The sequence below is a fragment of the Lissotriton vulgaris genome, chromosome 6, assembly GCF_964263255.1.
Source record: "Lissotriton vulgaris chromosome 6, aLisVul1.2, whole genome shotgun sequence".
NCBI lineage: Eukaryota > Metazoa > Chordata > Amphibia > Caudata > Salamandridae > Lissotriton > Lissotriton vulgaris.
The window spans coordinates 23,659,370-23,679,037 of NC_141694.1; the positions used below are offsets into that span (position 1 = coordinate 23,659,370).

Sequence of the window (19,668 nt, forward strand, 5' to 3'; positions counted from 1 at the left end):
AAAAAGAATGCCTATTAAACTTACGTGCAACAGTCTGATTGCTCTGGACTTTAGCCTTACTCAGCAAAAATACGAATGCCTGGGTATGCATGCGGAAGTCAGGCAAGGTCGCCTGAGACGGGGGCGGGGCCGCATCCGGACCGGAAGAGGAGGCAAGCGGAGGAAATGCGTCTCTTGGCCCCTGGCTCCTGTGAGCGATGGAGAGCCCTGGGGCCGCCAGCAGGAGGTTGCAGAGCCGCAACGTCAACTCTGCGGAGGGGGCACGAGGCACATGCCCGCTGCCTGCCCCTGCCGCGTGGTGAGAGCGGAGTCCCCCGAGATTGCCACAGTAAGTACAAAACGAGGAGGGGGGCGGTGCACTCGTGTGGGTGTGTGTGCGCACGTGTATGTATGCGTGTGGGGGGGTTCTGTATGTATGTATGTATGTGCGTGTGCGCTTGTGAGTGTGTTTCTGTGTATGCGCATGCATGTGTTGTGTGGGAGCTTCGCTCAGCGCTCGTACTTGTGCGCGTGCCAGTTCCAAATCGCCTGCGCGCGGCCAGGATTGTCTCCTGGGAAGCACACACGCCGACAATAGGTTCTCGGCGAGAACGCGCTTCCGCGCGCTTAGCCGAGACCTAAAAATAGTGTGGACATTTAGACACAAAACACAGATGATACATGTTCAATAAGACATCAACATGATGATTCTAGGGCAGGAAAGGATGAACCACCGAACAACAGGACTTCGTGGACAGTAGAATCAAACCAGGGGATCATCAGCGGGGCAGGGGTAATTAGGAAAATGTTTAGGATGTCAACAGCTTCTCAGGGATAGTGATGCATAAAGAACAGAAATGGCTCCTACATTACAGTTCACACACGACAATGGCCAAGACCAGCTACAGTGACATGCTGTTGGGGTAACCCAAACCGGCGATGCCTCAACTGATATACCGGCAGTCCTAGGGAATGTACCTCTCAGTCGTAGGTTAGGTCAACCAGCCCACCCTACACAAGGACACCGCCCTGCACCGCGATTTGGAGGCAAAATAAACCATGTTGTGCACCTATATGGACTGCGTTGTGGCGGCAACATAACCCACACTGCCTCCGGGGATTCTGATCGATGTCCATAGTAGCTCGTACACCATCCTGTGGAGACAGCATAACCCACATTTCATCAAGTGGGTCTTATCAATGTCCATGTTGGTTTGTCACTCTCTCCTTGAACCCCTGGGACTAAGCTGTAGAAGTCCTACAACTTGCGTAGTCCCACACAGGTATTATCATTGTCTTTACAGATTTCTGATGGACCACAGCTGGTCTTGTCATTCAGATTGCCACACGACCAGCTCTGAGAGTCTTAGGATCCTCATTACACATACAAGAGGCAGAGGTCCCAGGAGAAGAACCAGAGGGCCATATAGGAAAAGGAAAGTGCTGACCAGACGGGCTGGGATGGAATCAAAAGAGAGGTGCCTCCTGTGTTCCTTCTAGGAGTTTGGTCCTAAACTACTTATTAATCCTGACATCATTGTAGCTCAGTCCCTCTTAGTATTAATGTTATTTAGTTCAGTCTATAATATGTCATGTCCAATGTGAACAATGTTTGTATTATTTGATGTGTAATTGTTTGTTTTTCTCTGTCACAACAAAGGTCTTTTTACAAAATGTGTCATAATAAACAAGAAACGAGATAGCACTCCGTGAGGAGTGAACAGAAACAACCAGGAGCAGCAAGACCACCGCCTTTGATGAAAGGTAGATGGAACACAAGAACAGCAACTACAGCAAAGAGAAGACCAAGACTACTAAGAGGACAACCTTGCATGGACCATAAGAAATACCAAAGACCAGGAAAAATACACTATTCCATGGGAAAACCAAAGAAATGCCCAAGACCAGCGAAAAGTATTAATCAATGGAACAAATCCTTCTACAGAGAATGATGAGAAACATCGAAAAACATGTACCCAACATTCCATGGAAATCAACAGGAAACACCCAAGGGCAGCCACAAAATGTCATTTTATGGAAAAACTAAAGAAACACCTGAGATCAGCAAGAAGATATCATTCCATTGAAAACTACAAGAAACCCCCAATACCAGCAATGAGGCTTCCTTCCCTGAAAAAAACTAAATATATATCCAATGCTAACATAATGAGAAAGACTCAAGGCCAGCAAGAAGACATCCTTCTATAACACACTACAAGAATCATTCAATACCAGTGAGAAAACATCATCCAAACTTGGATGTTCAGTGCTGATCTAAAGCTCAACCCGACCATGAGAGATTTCTATTATTTGCCAAGAACAATAAACGAGGAGCAGAACAAACTTGGCTCAATGACATGAATCTAGAAGGCTTCGAACCTCAACTTTCACCGAAAGTCAAGACACTTGTCAATCAGCAACACACCAGATGTTCTCTTCCTCACTGAAACATGGCTCAAACCATCCTCCAACCCGGACATCGACGCAGCCATTCTGTCCGCATACAAAATCATACACCAGGACTGGACCCACAAACCAGGCGGAGGACTCGTGATCATCTACAAAAACACGATTGACTACATCACCTTCACGGACCATGACACCCACCTTATGGGTGTCAGAGTCCACCTCCACCCACCTCCACTTCAAAACACGTACGGGCTACATCCCGACCCTTAACAAAACCCTTGCCTACCGTCCCCGGGCCCTCGGGGGAATTCTGCAACAACATCGCAGACTTAATCGCTCCTTCTCCATCAGATCAACCAACTACATCCTCCTCGAAGACATCAAGTTCCACCTGGAAGACACCACCGACCCTAACTCCACAGCCCTTCTGGACAGCCTCAGCAATCTCGGACTCACCCAGCTCGTCTTAGCACCAACCTACAAAGCAGGCTAGATCGTTTACCCAATTATCTCCTCCAACAGTATCATCACTACCCACACAGCCCTGTTCACATGGTCCGACAACAACATCATACATTTCAAGATCCCCACCCATCAAGCAACCCCACCAGGAAAACCCAAAGCACCATCAATACACTGGACAAAAATATACAAAGAAAACGGGACCAAGACCCTACATAAACGTCCATCCAACCACACCTGGATCCTCGATGTAGACACTAAGCTCTTCAATAAATGGCCCACCGAACAAGCCAACCACACTGCTTCCACCAGCAACAAGACCTACAAAAACAACAAACGATCCAGGTAGTACACAAACGACCTCAGGGAGTCCAAGCACCACTACAAACAACTTGAGAGAAAATGGAGACTCATCTAAAACACAAACACATCATAAAAAGCAGCACTCAAACTCCACTACTAACAATTGCGAGATGCACAGAACAAGACCCTAACTCTCAGACTCAAAGCCACCTCCAACAACAGCAAAGAACTCTTCGTCATTGTCAAGGAATTCTCCACTTCTGCAGCTGCCAACAATGGCATCATCTCATCCCAAGCAGTCTGCAATGACCTCTCAAATTTCATCTAACAGAAGATTGTCAAGATCTACAACACATTCTACCCACAGCATATCGATACGAACTCCCCCAACAAGCCTGACATCTCCTTTATCGCAAAACAGAAGCTAAGCAACTGGAAGCCCCTCTCGAATGAAGAAACCACTGCCCTGATGAATATCATCCACTCAGGAGCCCCCTTAGACTAATGCCCCCACTTCATATACAACTGTGGAAGAACCAGCATCTCCCATTCGCTCACCGATATCATCAACATCTCGATAACAACCGCCACCTTCCCGTCTTTCTGGAAAAATGCAGACGTCAACGCTCTATTAAAGAAACCAACACTGGACTCAAAAACCCTCAGCATCTAAAGGCTCATTTCACTCCTACCTTTTCCAGCTAAAGTCATTGAGAAAGCCATCAATACGTAACTTGCAGGCCACCTAAAACTCCATCAACTCCTAGACAGCTCTCATTCAGATTTTTGCATCAATGACAGCACAGAGAAAGACATAATTGCCGATGACATCAGAAGCATCCTCGACTGAGTAAAAATGGCCACACTCATTCTCCTTGACCTCTCCGCAGCTTTCTATACGGTCTCCAACAATTCACTCATCATAAAGCGTGAGCACTTGGGTATTTGTGGACTGGCCCTCAAGTGGCTATCCCCCTGCCCCGCGGAGAGAACTCAACAATTTAGTCTCCCCCCTCCCCCTACACCTCAGAATCCAGGAAACTCATCTGCAGAGTCCCTCAAGGATTGTCGCTCAGCCCAACACTCTTCAATGTCTATATGACGCCCCTTGCAGACATCATCAGAGTCCACAGCATCAACACAGTATCCTACACCGATGACACACAGCTCATGCTCTCCCTTTCCAACTAAACCACGACCTCCAAAGCAAACGTAGCCAACTGCATGAAAAACGTCACTGTTTGGATGAAACACAGCTCAACACAGACAAAAAAGTGCAGCCCCCTGGGACGCCTCTTGGTGGCACTCCGAATTTGGCCTCCACCCAAACCTTCTACCATGTCAAGAACCTCAGGATCATCCTGGACACCAACCTCTCCATGAGCAGACAGATCAATGCCATCTCCTCATCATGCCGCCACATCCTGCGAATGCTATGCAAGATTTTCAAGTGTATCCCACTGAATACCAGACGAACGGTCACCCAAGCTCTTATCACAAGTAGACTTGATTATGAAACACCCTCTAGTTTGTAATCTGTGCCCATGTCCTATTCCGACTCCAAAACACCCAGAACACTGCTGCCAGACACCCCCGAACATCCCTCGAAATAACCACATCTCCACACCTCAAGAATCTCCACTGTCTCCCAGTCCAGGAAGATATAAGTTCAAGCTACTCACCCACGCCTACAAAGCTCTTTAAAACACTGTTTCAGCTTACCTCAACCACCTCCTCAACTTCTATCAACCCACCAGACACCTTCGATCATCGTCCCAGGCAAGAGCACACCTCCCTCGCATCAAGAAGACCAGGAGGGGAGGACGCTGCTTCTCATACCTTGCAGCCAAGACCTGGAACGACCCCCCGAAGCACGTAAAAACCACTCCCTCCTTCATGGACTACCTCAAGACATGGCTTTTCCAGATGAAACAGGTATGATCTTCTCCTCTTCCCTCAGGCCTGACCTTATCTCAGGCAATGTATATGGTCACAAGTGATTAGCCGTGCTCTACATATTCACATAACATAACTTTGATTTACTCAGGACACAAATCTCACCCTCAAGTAACAAATTCCCCACATAACAACATCAACCTGCTACCAGATCTCTCTTCTAAAGAAAGTGAAAGAAATTTCAAAACTGCTGTTCAAGCCCTCATACAGTCACATCTGGATGGTGGCAACGCCTGCTCCATGACTTCCAAGACTTCACAATTGCACTCCTTAAGAGCAGCAGCCTCATCCTGGGCATCAAGAAATATAGTCGCATCAACCTCATCTGGATGGAATTCCATTGGAACCCCTTGCTGGCCTTCACGTCTACAACAGCAGCTGCATCATTTGTGAACACATCACGACCACCACCCTCACGTATCTTGCAAAGAAGCCCACCATCTCTGGTAGCTCTCTGCACATCCACATTCAGGACACCATCAGACTGCAGAGTAAGAAGTTTAAGAAAGAATAAATAAGGCCGCTGGCCATTTCCATCTGTGCAACCAGAATCTGGAACAACATCGCTATTATCCATTAGGATCAACCCAACACTGCTCCAAATTAGATAAGAGTTGTAGACACATTTCTGTAAAGAACGCTACATCTCAATGCATTAAACCGTCCACAAACCAGCAAACTCTCCTATCAGTCGCTGATTTTATGCTTAACCTTGTACAGCGGTCCGCTACCTTTTAGCTAGGTTTCTGCTATAGAAATACAACATACATGCATGCAAAACATCCTTTCCCTGAGAGCCACAAGAAACACACAACTAGCTTCGATAAAGAAACATAAGAAATACTCGAGACCAGCAAGATGACATCCTTCCATGGGGAGACAACACCCAAGGTTAGCGAGTACACTGCCTTCCAGATAGGACCATGAGAAACCCCCAGGAGCAGCAAGACATTGTCCTTGCACGGAGAACCACGAGAAACACCCAGGGCCAACAAAAATTCATAATTACATGGAAAACCAAGGCCAGCAATAAAATATCCTTTCAATGATTGCTACGAAGAAGACTAAAGATGAGGAAAAACAAATCCTTCCATGGTTTACTGAACAAAACAATTTAAAGAACCATGGCTGCAGACATCTAATGAGAACCAAACAAAATGCCAAAGACCACAAAGGGGAACTAAAAGAAAGTTCAACAACCCTCTATAATTCCATGAAGAACAGATCATTGGGAGAGATAGGGGAAGGGTGATACTTTCAAGAGCAGAAATACACCATAATTCTGAATTTAGCCTAATGAAGCATCCAGCACAGCAACCACACAGCCATCCACGTACAAATAATAGTGCTGCCCCAGACCAACTTCAAAGGAAGAGAAATAGAAACACCCACAGTCTTCTACAGGGAACCAAAAGAAACACATGTGCTCTTTATGGCCATAAGGTTTTACATACAACCGGGTAAAAGCCTAACAGCGGCATGGTTAAAGCCTTTGATGGGGAACAGGTTAAGAGCAGAGCAGAGATAAGGAACATACACAAGCTCAGTAAGACGTCAACCTTACGTGGAAAACAAAGGACACATCCTTCAAAGGAGAACCAAAACCATCAGGAAACAGAAACATACAGAAACGGAGTAACACACAATACTAGCAAAGCCACTGCTTCCATGGAAAACAAAACCAACAATGACACAGGCTTCAAAAGAGAATGAGGATATTTATGCTAGACCCTCACAACTACATACTTTTACGTAAAGCTAAAGAAAATACTCAAGTACAACAAAACCACAGGCTACTAAAAAGATGTAGAGAATCGACCAGGGACACTAAGACCACCGGCTCCAAAGGAGAATTGAAGGGAAAAACCAAGTACTGTAAGGCCATGGGCCCACAGGGAGAACTGATAGGAACATCCAAGAATACAAAGGTGTCATGCCTCTAAGAAGAACTAGGTGGAACACCCAAGTACCGCAAGAGCTCAGGCTCCCAAGAAGAACTGGGAGGAAACCTCAGGTACAGCAAGACCACAGTCTGAAAAGGAAAACTAAGATGAACCCCCAAGTACAGCAAGACCACAGGCTCCAAAGGAGAACAAAGAGAAACACCCAAGTACAGCAAGACCACAGGCTGAAAATGAGAACTAACCGGAACATCCAAGAACAGCAAGACCACTGGCTCAAAAGGAGCACTAACAGGAACACCCAAAAACAGCAAATCCATGTGCTCCAAAGGAGAACTAAGATGAACACCTAATAACAGCAAGACCACAGGCTCGAAAGGAGCACTAACAGGAACACCCAAGTACAGCTAGATCACAGGCTGAAAATGAGAACTAATCGGAACACCCAAGTACAGCAAGACCACAGGCTTGAAAGGAGAACTAACCGGAACACCCAAATACAGCAAATCCATGTGTTCCAAAGGAGAACTAAGATGAACACCCAAGTACAGCAAGACCTCAGGCTCGAAAGGAGCACTAACAGGAACACCCAAGAACAGCAAGACCACAGGTTCCAAAGCAGAACTAAGAGAAACACCCAAGAACAGCAAGACCACAGGCTTCAAAGGAAAACTAAGAGAAACACCCAAGAACAGCAAGACCACAGGCTCTACAGGAGCACTAACAGGAACACCCAAGAACAGCAAGACCACAGGCTCGAAAGGAGCACTAACAGGAACACTCAAGTACAGCAAATCCATGTGCTCCAAAGGAGAACTAAGATGAACACCCAAGAACATCAAGACCACAGGCTCAAAAGGAGCCCTAACAGGAACACCCAAGTACAGCAAGACCACAGGCTTGAAAGGAGAACTAACAGGAACACCCAAGTACAGCAAGACCACAGGCTTGAAAGGAGAACTAAAGATGAACACCCAAGAACATCAAGACCACAGGCTCAAAAGGAGCCCTAACAGGAACACCCAAGTACAGCAAGACCACAGGCTTGAAAGGAGAACTAACAGGAACACCCAAGTACAGCAAGACCACAGGCTTGAAAGGAGAACTAACAGGAACACCCAAGTACAGCTAGACCACAGGCTCCAAAGGAGAACTAAGATGAACACCCACGTATAGCTAGACCACAGGTTCGAAAGGAGCACTAACAGGAACACCCAAGTACAGCAAGACCACAGGCTCCAAAGGAGAACTAATAGAAACACCCAAGAACAGCAAGACCACAGGCTCCAAAGGAGAACCAAGATGAACACCAAAGTACATCAAGACCACAGGCTCGAAAGGAGCACTAACAGGAACACCCAAGAACAGCAAGACCAAAGGTTCGGCAGAGCACTAACAGGAAACCCAAGTACAGCAAATCCATGTGCTCCAAAGGAGAACTAAGATTAACACCCAAGTACAGCAAGAACACAGGCTCGAAAGGAGAACTAACAGGAACACCCAAGTACAGCAAGACCACAGGCTCCAAAGGAGAACTAAGATGAACACCCAAGTACAGCAAGACCACAGGCTCCAAAGGAGAACCAAGATGAACACCAAAGTACATCAAGACCACAGGCTCGAAAGGAGAACTAAGATGAACACCCAAGTACAGCAAGACCACAGGCTCCAAAGGAGAACCAAGATGAACACCAAAGTACATCAAGACCACAGGCTCGAAAGGAGCACTAACAGGAACACCCAAGAACAGCAAGACCAAAGGTTCGGAAGGAGAACTAATAGGAACACCCAAGTACAGCAAATCCATGTGCTCCAAAGGAGAACTAAGATGAACACCCAAGTACAGCAAGAACACAGGCTCGAAAGGAGAACTAACAGGAACACCCAAGTACAGCAAGACCACAGGCTCCAAAGGAGAACTAAGATGAACACCCAAGTACATCAATACCACAGGCTCCAAAAGAAACTAACAGGAACACCCAAGTACAGCAAGACCACAGGCTCCAAAGGAGAACTAAAGATGAACACCAAAGAACATCAAGACCACAGGCTCGAAAGGAGCACTAACAGGAACACCCAAGAACAGCAAGACCAAAGGTTCGGAAGGAGAACTAATAGGAACATCTGAGAACAGCAAGACCAAAGGTTCGGAAGGAGAACTAATAGGAACACCCAAGAACAGCAAGACCAAAGGTTCGGAAGGAGAACTAATAGGAACACCCAAGAATGCAAGACCAAAGGTTCGGAAGGAGAACTAATAGGAACACCCAAGTACAGCAAATCCATGTGCTCCAAAGGAGAACTTAGATGAACACCCAAGTACAGCAAGACCACAGGCTCGAAAGGAGCACTAACAGGAACACTCAAGTACAGCAAGACCACAGGTTCCAAATGAGAACTAACCGGAACATCCAAGAACAGCAAGGCCACTGGCTCAAAAGGAGCACTAACAGGAACACCCAAAAACAGCAAATCCATGTGCTCCAAAGGAGAACTAAGATGAACACCTAATAACAGCAAGACCACAGGCTCGAAAGGAGCACTAACAGGAACACCCAAGTACAGCTAGATCACAGGCTGAAAATGAGAACTAATCGGAACACCCAAGTACAGCAAGACCACAGGCTTGAAAGGAGAACTAACCGGAACACCCAAATACAGCAAATCCATGTGTTCCAAAGGAGAACTAAGATGAACACCCAAGTACAGCAAGACCTCAGGCTCGAAAGGAGCACTAACAGGAACACCCAAGAACAGCAAGACCACAGGTTCCAAAGCAGAACTAAGAGAAACACCCAAGAACAGCAAGACCACAGGCTTCAAAGGAAAACTGAGAGAAACACCCAAGAACAGCAAGACCACAGGCTCTACAGGAGCACTAACAGGAACACCCAAGAACAGCAAGACCACAGGCTCGAAAGGAGCACTAACAGGAACACTCAAGTACAGCAAATCCATGTGCTCCAAAGGAGAACTAAGATGAACACCCAAGAACATCAAGACCACAGGCTCAAAAGGAGCCCTAACAGGAACACCCAAGTACAGCAAGACCACAGGCTTGAAAGGAGAACTAACAGGAACACCCAAGTACAGCAAGACCACAGGCTTGAAAGGAGAACTAACCGGAACACCCAAGTACAGCTAGACCACAGGCTCCAAAGGAGAACTAAGATGAACACCCACGTATAGCTAGACCACAGGTTCGAAAGGAGCACTAACAGGAAACCCAAGTACAGCAAATCCATGTGCTCCAAAGGAGAACTAAGATGAACACCCAAGTACAGCAAGGCCATGGGCCCACAGAGAGAACTGAGAGGAACACCCAAGAATAGATCGGTGTCATGCTTCTAAGACAAGCTAGCTGGAACACCCAAGTACAGCAAGAACTCAGGCTCCCAAGAAGAACTGGGAGGAAACCCCAGGTACAGAGGAGATGACAGGTACAGATGAGATGATAGGTACAGAGGAGATGACAGGTGCAGAGGAGATGACAGGTACAGAGGAGATGACAGGTACAGAGGAGATGATAGGTACAGAGGAGATGACAGGTGCAGAGGAGATGACAGTACAGATGAGATGACAGGTACAGAGGAGATGACAGGTACAGAGGAGATGACAGGTACAGAGGAGATGACAGGTAGCTGTGCAACACAAAGACCTGGAATTGTAAAAGGCCAAAATAGCAGGCTGTTTGAACACTGAAAGAGATAAGCTTACCTGTCTGGTGGTGTGGTCGCCATTGTCATGGTTGGCGCTCTGATATGAAGACGAGAATGCTCCTTATAAATGTACGCTCTGAGAGTTCTCGGTTAGGCCCTGTGAAAGAAGAGCAAACAGAGGATTATGAACGACTGGTATGTCCTCTTCCAAGTAAGCGAACAATTTCTACTTCCCCGAAGCACAGATTATAAGTCATGTGCACTCAGCAGGACTTTATTATTCGTACATCAAAGGGGAAAGGAGAAATAGAAATATGACAACCACTTCAGCTCTGAAATTAGACTACAGTGCTGTGTAGCTTTGACAAAAATAAGGACAATTAAAAATCAGACACATTTAAACTCAAATAATTTATAACCTTGCGGTGTAAATCAGAGGAGGTCTGGATAGTTGGAAAATTTGCCAAAGTCAGTCGAAACTCATCAGTCATGAAATAAAATATATCTGTGGGAGCATCATAAGCAGCAGAGGTTTCTTTGCACAGAGCAGGTGTTGAAACCTTATCATTACAATACAGTGGGAGCGGGCGCCGTATTATGTGTGGGTATGAGGTACTTCTATAGTGCAATGGGGATATTTGATCAGCCTTCCTACTTTTGGATAATAGTGTACAGGTTAAGAGCAATGCAACCCCCAATGCATGGCTCAACCTTCGGACGTCTGGTCCTGCAGCAGCTGCACCTCTGGCCTCCGGCTCCAGAGCTTCCCGAAGGGGACATGGAGACACTGAAGACACGAGGTTCGATTTATACTTTGGGGGATGCCTGACTTTGGCACAAGTGTGACCTTTTTCTCTAATGTACTTGTAATCAAGCGGATGCATACCGGCCATGTTTGTGACAGAGTAACCCGTCCGTCAAACTCTACTTTAGGCCCAGTATATAACAGGCCATGTACCCAGATACTGAATTTCTCTCTTAAAAAAGAAAAGCCTGGGCCGGCGCTCGGTATGGGCAGTGTGGCCCCACACTGAGCCCATCAACATGAGGCTTGCACCTCTTTCTTGTGGGCCTGGGGTGGATTTTGCAGAGCTGTTCTGCAATGGGGGCTCCTGCCCTGTGTCCACAGGGGTGCGCTGGACCCCTAGGGGTCCCTACAACACTGGACTGTCACCGTGTGCCCTCATGTGGCACTAAGGTGGCCGCCCTCCTATGGGGCCCCCTGTGTGGGCCGTGGGCAGCCACAGTCCACAGATATCTATCTGTCCCTAACACAGGAAGGGCAGTTCTAAGGCCGAATTCAGGTATGTGTCCGCTCATAACTGAGAGTGGCAGTTCTGCGGCCGAGCCAGGATATAGATTTGCTCAAAACCTGAGAGATACAGTCCTGAGTCAGACTTAGGATAGATATCCACTCACAAGCTAAGAGGGTGTTCTGAGGTTGACCTTGGACATACATCCACTCAGAACCTGAGAGTGACAGTCCTTGAACCGAAGTTTGATATATATTCACTCAGTACCCAAGAGGGGCAATTCTGAGGCTCAGTTATAAATCCACTAACAACTTGAGGGAGCCAGTTCTGAGGCTAACCTCGAGATATAAATTCTCAGAACCTGAGGGAGGCTGTCCTGAGGCCGACCTTGGATAAACATCCGTTCAGAACCTGAGAGAGGGAGCCCTGGGGCTGAACTCAGATATATATCCACTCTGATAAATGTTTGGGTGGAAATTACTGGTCCTCGGTGCTACAATTGTCAGGACCCAATTGTGTTGTGGCACATTGCTCGCGAAAGGCTTCACCCATGAGCCATTGTAAGGGTAAGTATAGAGGAAAAGTGGAGGACTGTGCCCTCACGTTTTGTCAGAAGTGATACGAAAATGAAATACAGACGTTCTTTGAAAGTCTTAAGTGCGTAGTTTTTATTTTATGTTACATCTGTGGATAAAGAACAGCCGACACGTGTTTCGCCCTGGTGGCCTATAGGCCGTGGGCTTTTTCAAGGAAAGGGTCTGGTGGCCGTGGGCTTTTTCAAGGCAAGGGTCTGGTCTGCGGTTCACCGCAGAGACAAGATACAGCTTTCTAACAGAATCATCATCTTGACCTAGGCCAACACCAGACCCCTGCCTTGAAAAAGCCCACAGCCTATAGGCCACCAGGGCGAAACACGTGTCAGCTGTTCTTTATCCACAGATGTAACATGAAATAAAAACTACGCACTTAAGACTTTCAAAGAACGTCTGTATTTCATTTTCGGATCACTTCTGACAAAAGGAGAGGGCACAGCCCTCCACTTTTCCTCTATATATCCACTCTGAACCTGAAAGAGGTTGTCCTGAGGCCGAGCTTGGATATACATCCACTCTGAACATGAGAGAGGCTGTACTGAGGCCGAGCTCCAATTTACATCCACTCTGAACATGAGAGAGGCTGTCCAGGGACCGAGTTCGGATATACATCCACTCTGAGTTGTAAGAACAAATGAGTGCACGCTTCTCCTTAATAAACACTAACATTCTTCCGATTTGTAAAAATCCAAAGCTCCAAATATTTTTTTTTCCTGCTTTTATTCTTCAATTTTGTAGCCTGGTTCATAGATTGTCATCATACTCCAGACGTTTACAGGAATAGTTGTGTTTAATCCTTCAATAGTCAGTTTTATTTAAACATTCAACAGCTGACACGTGTTTCGCCCTTAAGCGGTCATTTGGACCAGGGCTTTCTCAAGGATTTTCAAGTCAGCATGCCCCAGATCCTGGGGCTAATCCCTTGCTTGAACGAGTAAAGGTATCACATCCACTGTGAAACTGAGAGAGGCAGTCCTGAGGCCGAGCGCGGATATCGATCTACTCAGAACTCACAAGAGGCACTACTGAGGCCGATCTGGTACATATTTCCACTCAAGGACAGTTCCATAAGTCACTGTAGGTAGTGTCCCCACTACATAAGTGCATCAAGGATGCCACTTGAGGGAGTAAAAGGCGCCCCATGGAATGACTGTACCTACACCCACGTAAAAACTCTACTGAATGGTCGATATGGAAAATTCCAGGCCAAAACATGTTCATATTGGACACACCACTGTCCAGCCTGGTGCTCCTCCCTCGCATTGAGGGGGTTGTAGCCCGCGTATAGACTAGGTCTTCTACGCGAGGAGGCACCCCTACGATGAAGCATGACACCTTTGGTGTGTGAGGGAAACTGTCCTTAAAAAGGGATCCCCCTCAAGTACATGGTTGAGTATACCTTGTTACACCTGACACCGCTCTTTTGGACCCGTGGCCTTTCTTGGGTTTTGTTCTTGGCAGCTGAACCATCTTTGGCGTCGGATAATAGAACACACAAAGGCGCCAGATGCGGATAGGAAGGCCTCCTAATGGCATCTGCTCTGTCTGAATCAGATCGGGAACGTGTCTTTCCGTCCGAATCAGAAAGGTTCCTGACCGAGCACGATGGGAGTTTGGTGTTAGGACTATCCTAATCTGGCCACAACGGCATTCGGAATGACCAAGTCATACAGAGCAGACTCATAAGTCTCTATGGGCCACGTAGAGACAGGTCTTGCTCCTCAAGACCTGGCTCTTCGAGCAGTAGCGGCACCCCTCTCCCCTCAACGCCTTAAGACCCTCACGGGTAAGTAGCGCGCTTTACAAGTACTCTGATTGATTACCGAACGATCGATGACAATGCTGGATTTAGACAGCCTTGCCGAATCGTGCCGTCTGACTCAAATTGCCAGTCTGTATCAGACTTTGGGGACCCGCAGGGGCCCCCTGCACCAGGATTTTTTCCAATCAGGCCCGAAGAGGTACCCATGGGCCCTCCTTATCAGCCAATCACAGTGTGGCAGGCATCAGGGGTGCCCACCGCAGGATGCCCAATTTTCCCCAGCCACCCCTTTCTTTAATGGGAGCCTATGCATTCGGTCGGAACATAAGTTCAAGTTCAAGTTCAGGAATTTGTGTAGCGCACTACTCACCCAGAGGGTCTCAAGGCGCTTGTGGGAGGGGGAGCGTTATTTATCGAATAGCCAGGTTTTAAATTCCTTTCTGAAGGAAATGTGGTTCTGTGTGAGGCGGAGGTGAGTGGGGAGAGAATTCCAGGTCTTGGCCGCCAGGTAGGAGAAGGATCTTCCTCCCATGGTGGATCTGTGGATGCGCGGAACTGTGGCGAGCGCTTGGTTGGAGGATCTTAGTTGGCGGGTGGGTGTGTAGAAGGACAGTCGTGTGTTGAGGCATTCGGGTCCTAGTTTGTAGAGGGCCTTGTGTGCGTGGGTGAGGAGACGAAACGTTATTCTCTTGTTGACGAGAAGCCAGTGGAGGTCTTTCAGGTGGCCGGTAATGTGAGCTTGGCGAGGGATGTCCAATATGAGTCTGGCTGATGCATTTTGGATGTGTTGGAGTTTTTTCTGTAATTTGATTGTGGTTCCGGCGTAGAGGGTGTTTCCATAGTCCAGTTCGCTAGTGACCAGTGCGTGGGTGACCGTCTTTCTTGTTTCGGTGGGGATCCAATGGAAGATCTTTTTAAGCATACAAAGTACGTTGAAGCAAGAGGATGAGACGGCGTTAACTTGTCAGGTCATCGAGAGGGAGGAGTCTAGGATGAAGCCTAGGTTGCGTGCGTGGTCTGTGGGTATGGGAGCTGTGCCCAGGGCCGATGGCCAGCATGAGTCGTCCCAGGCAGAGGGGGAAGATCCTAGGATGAGAACTTCTGTTTTGTCTGAGTTAAGTTTTAGGCGGCTGTTTTTCATCCATTCGGCTACTTCTTTCATGCCTTCATGAAGATTGGTTTTGGCGGTGTTGGGGTCTTTGGTGAGGGAAAGGATCAGCTGGGTGTCGTCAGCGTAGGAAATGATGTTGAGGTTGTGTTGTCGCGCAATGGATGTGAGGGGACTCATGTAGACGTTGAAGAGGGTGGGACTGAGTGATGATCCTTGTGGTACGCCGCAGATGACTTCGGTGGCCTCACAATTCATAAGGACACTTCCGGCGCACATTCAACGCAAGAGCCAAGACAGCGCCAATGCATTAGAAGGGCACACGGGAACAGTGACTGAACTGACTAACATTGTGCATTTGTAAAGGGCACATTCACCATTGTGGCTCTTGTCATTGAAAGAATACACGTTTACTGCTACCCAGCACAATGGAACTTATTTTATGGACCTGAGAAGGATGAAGTGCTCTGTCAACCATCAGGATGTGGCCTGAAAGTACGAGGTCAAATACAATTGTCTGGAGTCTAAAAATGAGTCAGTGAGCCACAAGACTGCTAAACTCTTCTCCATCTACACAATGATGTGACTTGGTGCTCCCCCAGACACCCTGCTGCCAGTGGGCGAACCCCAACTACAGAGAAGCAAAGTGAGATCATGTAAGACACTCACTGAGCTTCTTTTTGCTGAAATAATAGATGTTTAATGCTACCCAACTCATTTTAATGACCTTGAAAGGATGAAAGCAGAGTAGACCCATGGGGCTTCTACCCTGTAGCCATGGGGCCAAACACAGATCTCTGAAGAGGATGCATTAGTCCACTGAGCCACCAGACCGACTTGGTGCTGCCTCAGGCTAGGCCTTGGCAAGCCTGCAAGAGTTTTATTAGTTCATAGCGCCAGGATGCTCAATTACAAGTGTCAGTGTGCTCTACAAGTGAAACATTCATTCATTCATTTGCAATCATATGCAGTAGTGAAAAAAGTGTAAACATAAAAAAGTGTAATGCAGCTGTTTAAACCTGGTGTTCATGGGTTTATAAAAACAAGGAGTAAAAATGACCTCCTGTAAAAGATACATTAAAAAACAATGAAGTGACAGCAGAGTTTGGCCTGTCAACCCTGGCTCTGAAGTTTCTTATGTTGTAGGTAGACGTGTGCAACTAAAATGCTATCACTCATGGTGAAATGAACCAATGGCTGAAGTAGGAGGACCCATTTGCTCCATGCTGTAGTGGGTGGAACCAGAATGTGAATTGTGGAGAAAGTGCCCTTTTTTGACATGCTCATCCCCACTTTTTGCCCGGTATTAGATGCAATTTTGACAAAGTTTCTGCTATCCAGGTCCAGATCTCTTTCCCCAAAACTCTACAATTGTTCCTCAACTGGCAATACCTTTAGCATCCCTATAAGTCCCTTGTAAATGGTACCCCAGGTACTTAGGGCATGTGGTACTAAAGAGGGTCCTCAAGGGCGGAATCATGTAATATGGCACCCTAAGAGACCCCTTAGCACACTCATGCAAACGTGACATTATACAGAGAAAAGTAGAGACTCAACATGGCACACCTCTGTGTGCCATGCCTACAGACACTGCATGCAGTATTGGTACGTCACCCCTACAGCAGGCCTTACAGCCCTAAGCCAGGGTGCACTATACTACATGTGTGGACATATCGGCAAGAGCAGATATGCCTCTGTGATGTCTAAGTCGATTCTTAGATATCACATGTGAACAGGGAAGCCATTTGAAGTAATGTGCTGGACACTGGTAATTACGAGTTCCCCAGCTACATGATGGCTTCACTGAAATCTATGGTGGTTGTTATCAAACATCTTGTATTTATAAGCCCACACTAATTCCAGTGATGAGTTTGTTAATACATGCACCCAGAAGGCACCTTAGAGGTGTCCTCTGAAATTCACCATCTGCTAGTGTGCTGGCTGACTGGTGTAGACCAGCCTACCACCACAAACTGGTTTTTGACCCCCACACGTGAGAGCCCAAGCTCTCTGAGGGCAGAAACAATGCCTCTCTGGCTGGAGGTGTTGTCCTCCAAGCAGAATGGCTATGTGATCAGCATATCAAGTCACGAGGCTTCAAAGGCATCTGCTGCCTTTGATGTGCAACCCGGGCTTCTCCCCACACTTAGGAGATGCCACCCCCTGCCCGGCAGCCATTTGGCACCAGGACTGGTGGGAAAATTAGCAAGTTAGGAGGTGTGTTCCCTATCAGGTTGCTTCAACCTCTAAAGTGAGCTGCCTGAAGTGAACACAAAAAGGATAATTCCACTGAATATTTGGTGGAAATAGGCTCATTGGGTCAGGCTTATGCCCACTTCCCACAGGAAGAGGTCATATAGAGGGTGTAGACACCCCAAAGGTAAGTAGCCCATTGGCTATTACCGGTCACTCCCCTTAACGCCCCTAAATTGGGTATTTAGGGGGACCCCTGATGACAGGAATTTAGATTTCGAATGACGCAGAAGAAAAAGACAAAGAAGAGCCAGAAGAGGCTGAGAACTGAAGACTGATGTGGACTTTTGCCACCAAGCCCGGTCTGCATGCACCCGTCTCGACAATCGCAATCAAGTGACTTGTCCTGCATCTAAGCAACTACCAGGAACCCAGGTAGACTGCCAGCCCTTCGTAAATCGCCAGCAATCTCCCTTAAAGTAGTGGAGCTACCCCCTGCAGTCCACAGGCACCGAAGAAGTCGAGTCCAGTTTACCGTGTTGCCACTCCCCGGCCAGCCTGTTGCAGCAGCCCCCAGGAAGAGGTACCTGTGCTCCTGAAGGTAATATCTGTCCGCCCCACAGAGTAGGAGGACACCGGGACCCACCGGACCCACACATCAACAATACCTGGGGTAGCAGATCTCTTATAGCAACCAGGGCCATTTTAAGTCCAGTTGAGACTCTAACAGCACCGGAACTGAGCTGCTGTCGAGGGACGTCAGCACCACAGAGACCCACTTCCCAAGTCCTGATTTTTACACCCTGAAAGAGCAAGACCGAGAACCTCAAGGACGAAGGATGCACAGAGCTCAGCTGACCTAGCCACTCTGCAGCTGAGTGCCCCAGCCTCGGTACCGATGAACCGGTTGTGCCCCCTTTTCCCCAGGACCTTTCTGATCCGAGACACCTATTGGGCCTTACCAACTTGTCCCCAAGTACCTCTCTGCAGCCTGGTTCTCGGTGGTCCCTTTTCTTTCCATCAGCATAGCGTGCAAAGCTACCAACCCAACCAGCACCTCTGCAGCCGGACACCCCAGGGCAGAAAATGAGGAAGTGCTGGTGGCACTTTGGACCTTAGCCCCCTACAACCCTAAGTCCCAAAGTAGACCCCCAGAAACCGACTGTAAATACCTGAATGCAATATATGCCTTTTCCCCCATAGGAAAGCATTGCTGCATAAAGACACATTTAAGTGAACTGTTAACTTGGCTGTGAAAATGATTATTAAAAAAGTACTTACTTAAAAACAAAGTTATTGGCATCAAACTTTATATAAAAATGTTATTTTTCTAAATTGGCCTCAGGTTTATTCCTGAGTATGTGTCTCATGTATTGCCTCTGTGAGTGCAACAAATGCTGTGCACCGCTCCCTGATAAGCCTACAGTGCTCGCCTACACTGCCACAAAAGAGAGCACTGAGTGTTATCATGTTTGCCTCTGTAGACCAATAAGGATTGCCTGGACTCTTTACACAGTGTACCTCGTTTTAGTCAAAGAGCAAAAGAGAGAGAGAGCGATTACATATTTTTATGTTTTTTAGGGCATGGGGACACACATGGAGTTTCTATGTCAGGCCTAGAGTGACGTATGTGAGCCATGCCGTGTGCAGGCAGGCACGTATGTCGGTCCCTGTTACGCGTGCCCATGACGCAAAGAAGAATCCCTGATGTGCTCATGGAGGGGCCTAAACTGCTTATCTGTCTCCAGCATGTCCCTCTGGAGTCATCAGGAGGACATGTGTGGTGCTTTCTCAGAACAGCCAGGGCAGGCCAGGCCCTGCACATTCACCACGTGCACAGAAGCCCAAAGGCCTGCATGGACAGATAGGCTTCAGAGGAAGCCTGATAAGAGGAGGAGCTGTGAGGGGAGAGACAGCCCGCTTGGGAGAGTCACAAAGACTGCACTCAGCATCAACAGCCTGGGGGGGGCGGAAGCTCATGCAGTCTGCTGACCAGAGCCAGAAGTGCGCTGCATAGAGTGAGGTGACTGCTAGGCGCTCTGGCCCTACACATGCAGCTGTCCAGTCACTCATGGACAACACCATATCCT

General features: G+C 47.6%; 1 protein-coding gene across 8 annotated transcripts in view; it reads right to left on the reverse strand.

The window, feature by feature from the left end:
* SLC29A1 (solute carrier family 29 member 1 (Augustine blood group)) overlaps positions 1-19,668 on the reverse strand; it is a 444,508-nt gene that overhangs the window by 138,512 nt on the left and 286,328 nt on the right. For all 8 annotated transcript variants that reach the window (XM_086925861.1, XM_086925862.1, XM_086925868.1 and 5 more), the window contains one exon: positions 10,728-10,826. In XM_086925861.1, the coding sequence (XP_086781987.1) occupies positions 10,728-10,756 (29 nt within the window). In that variant the 5' untranslated portion in view covers positions 10,757-10,826. The remainder of the gene's footprint in view (positions 1-10,727; positions 10,827-19,668) is intronic.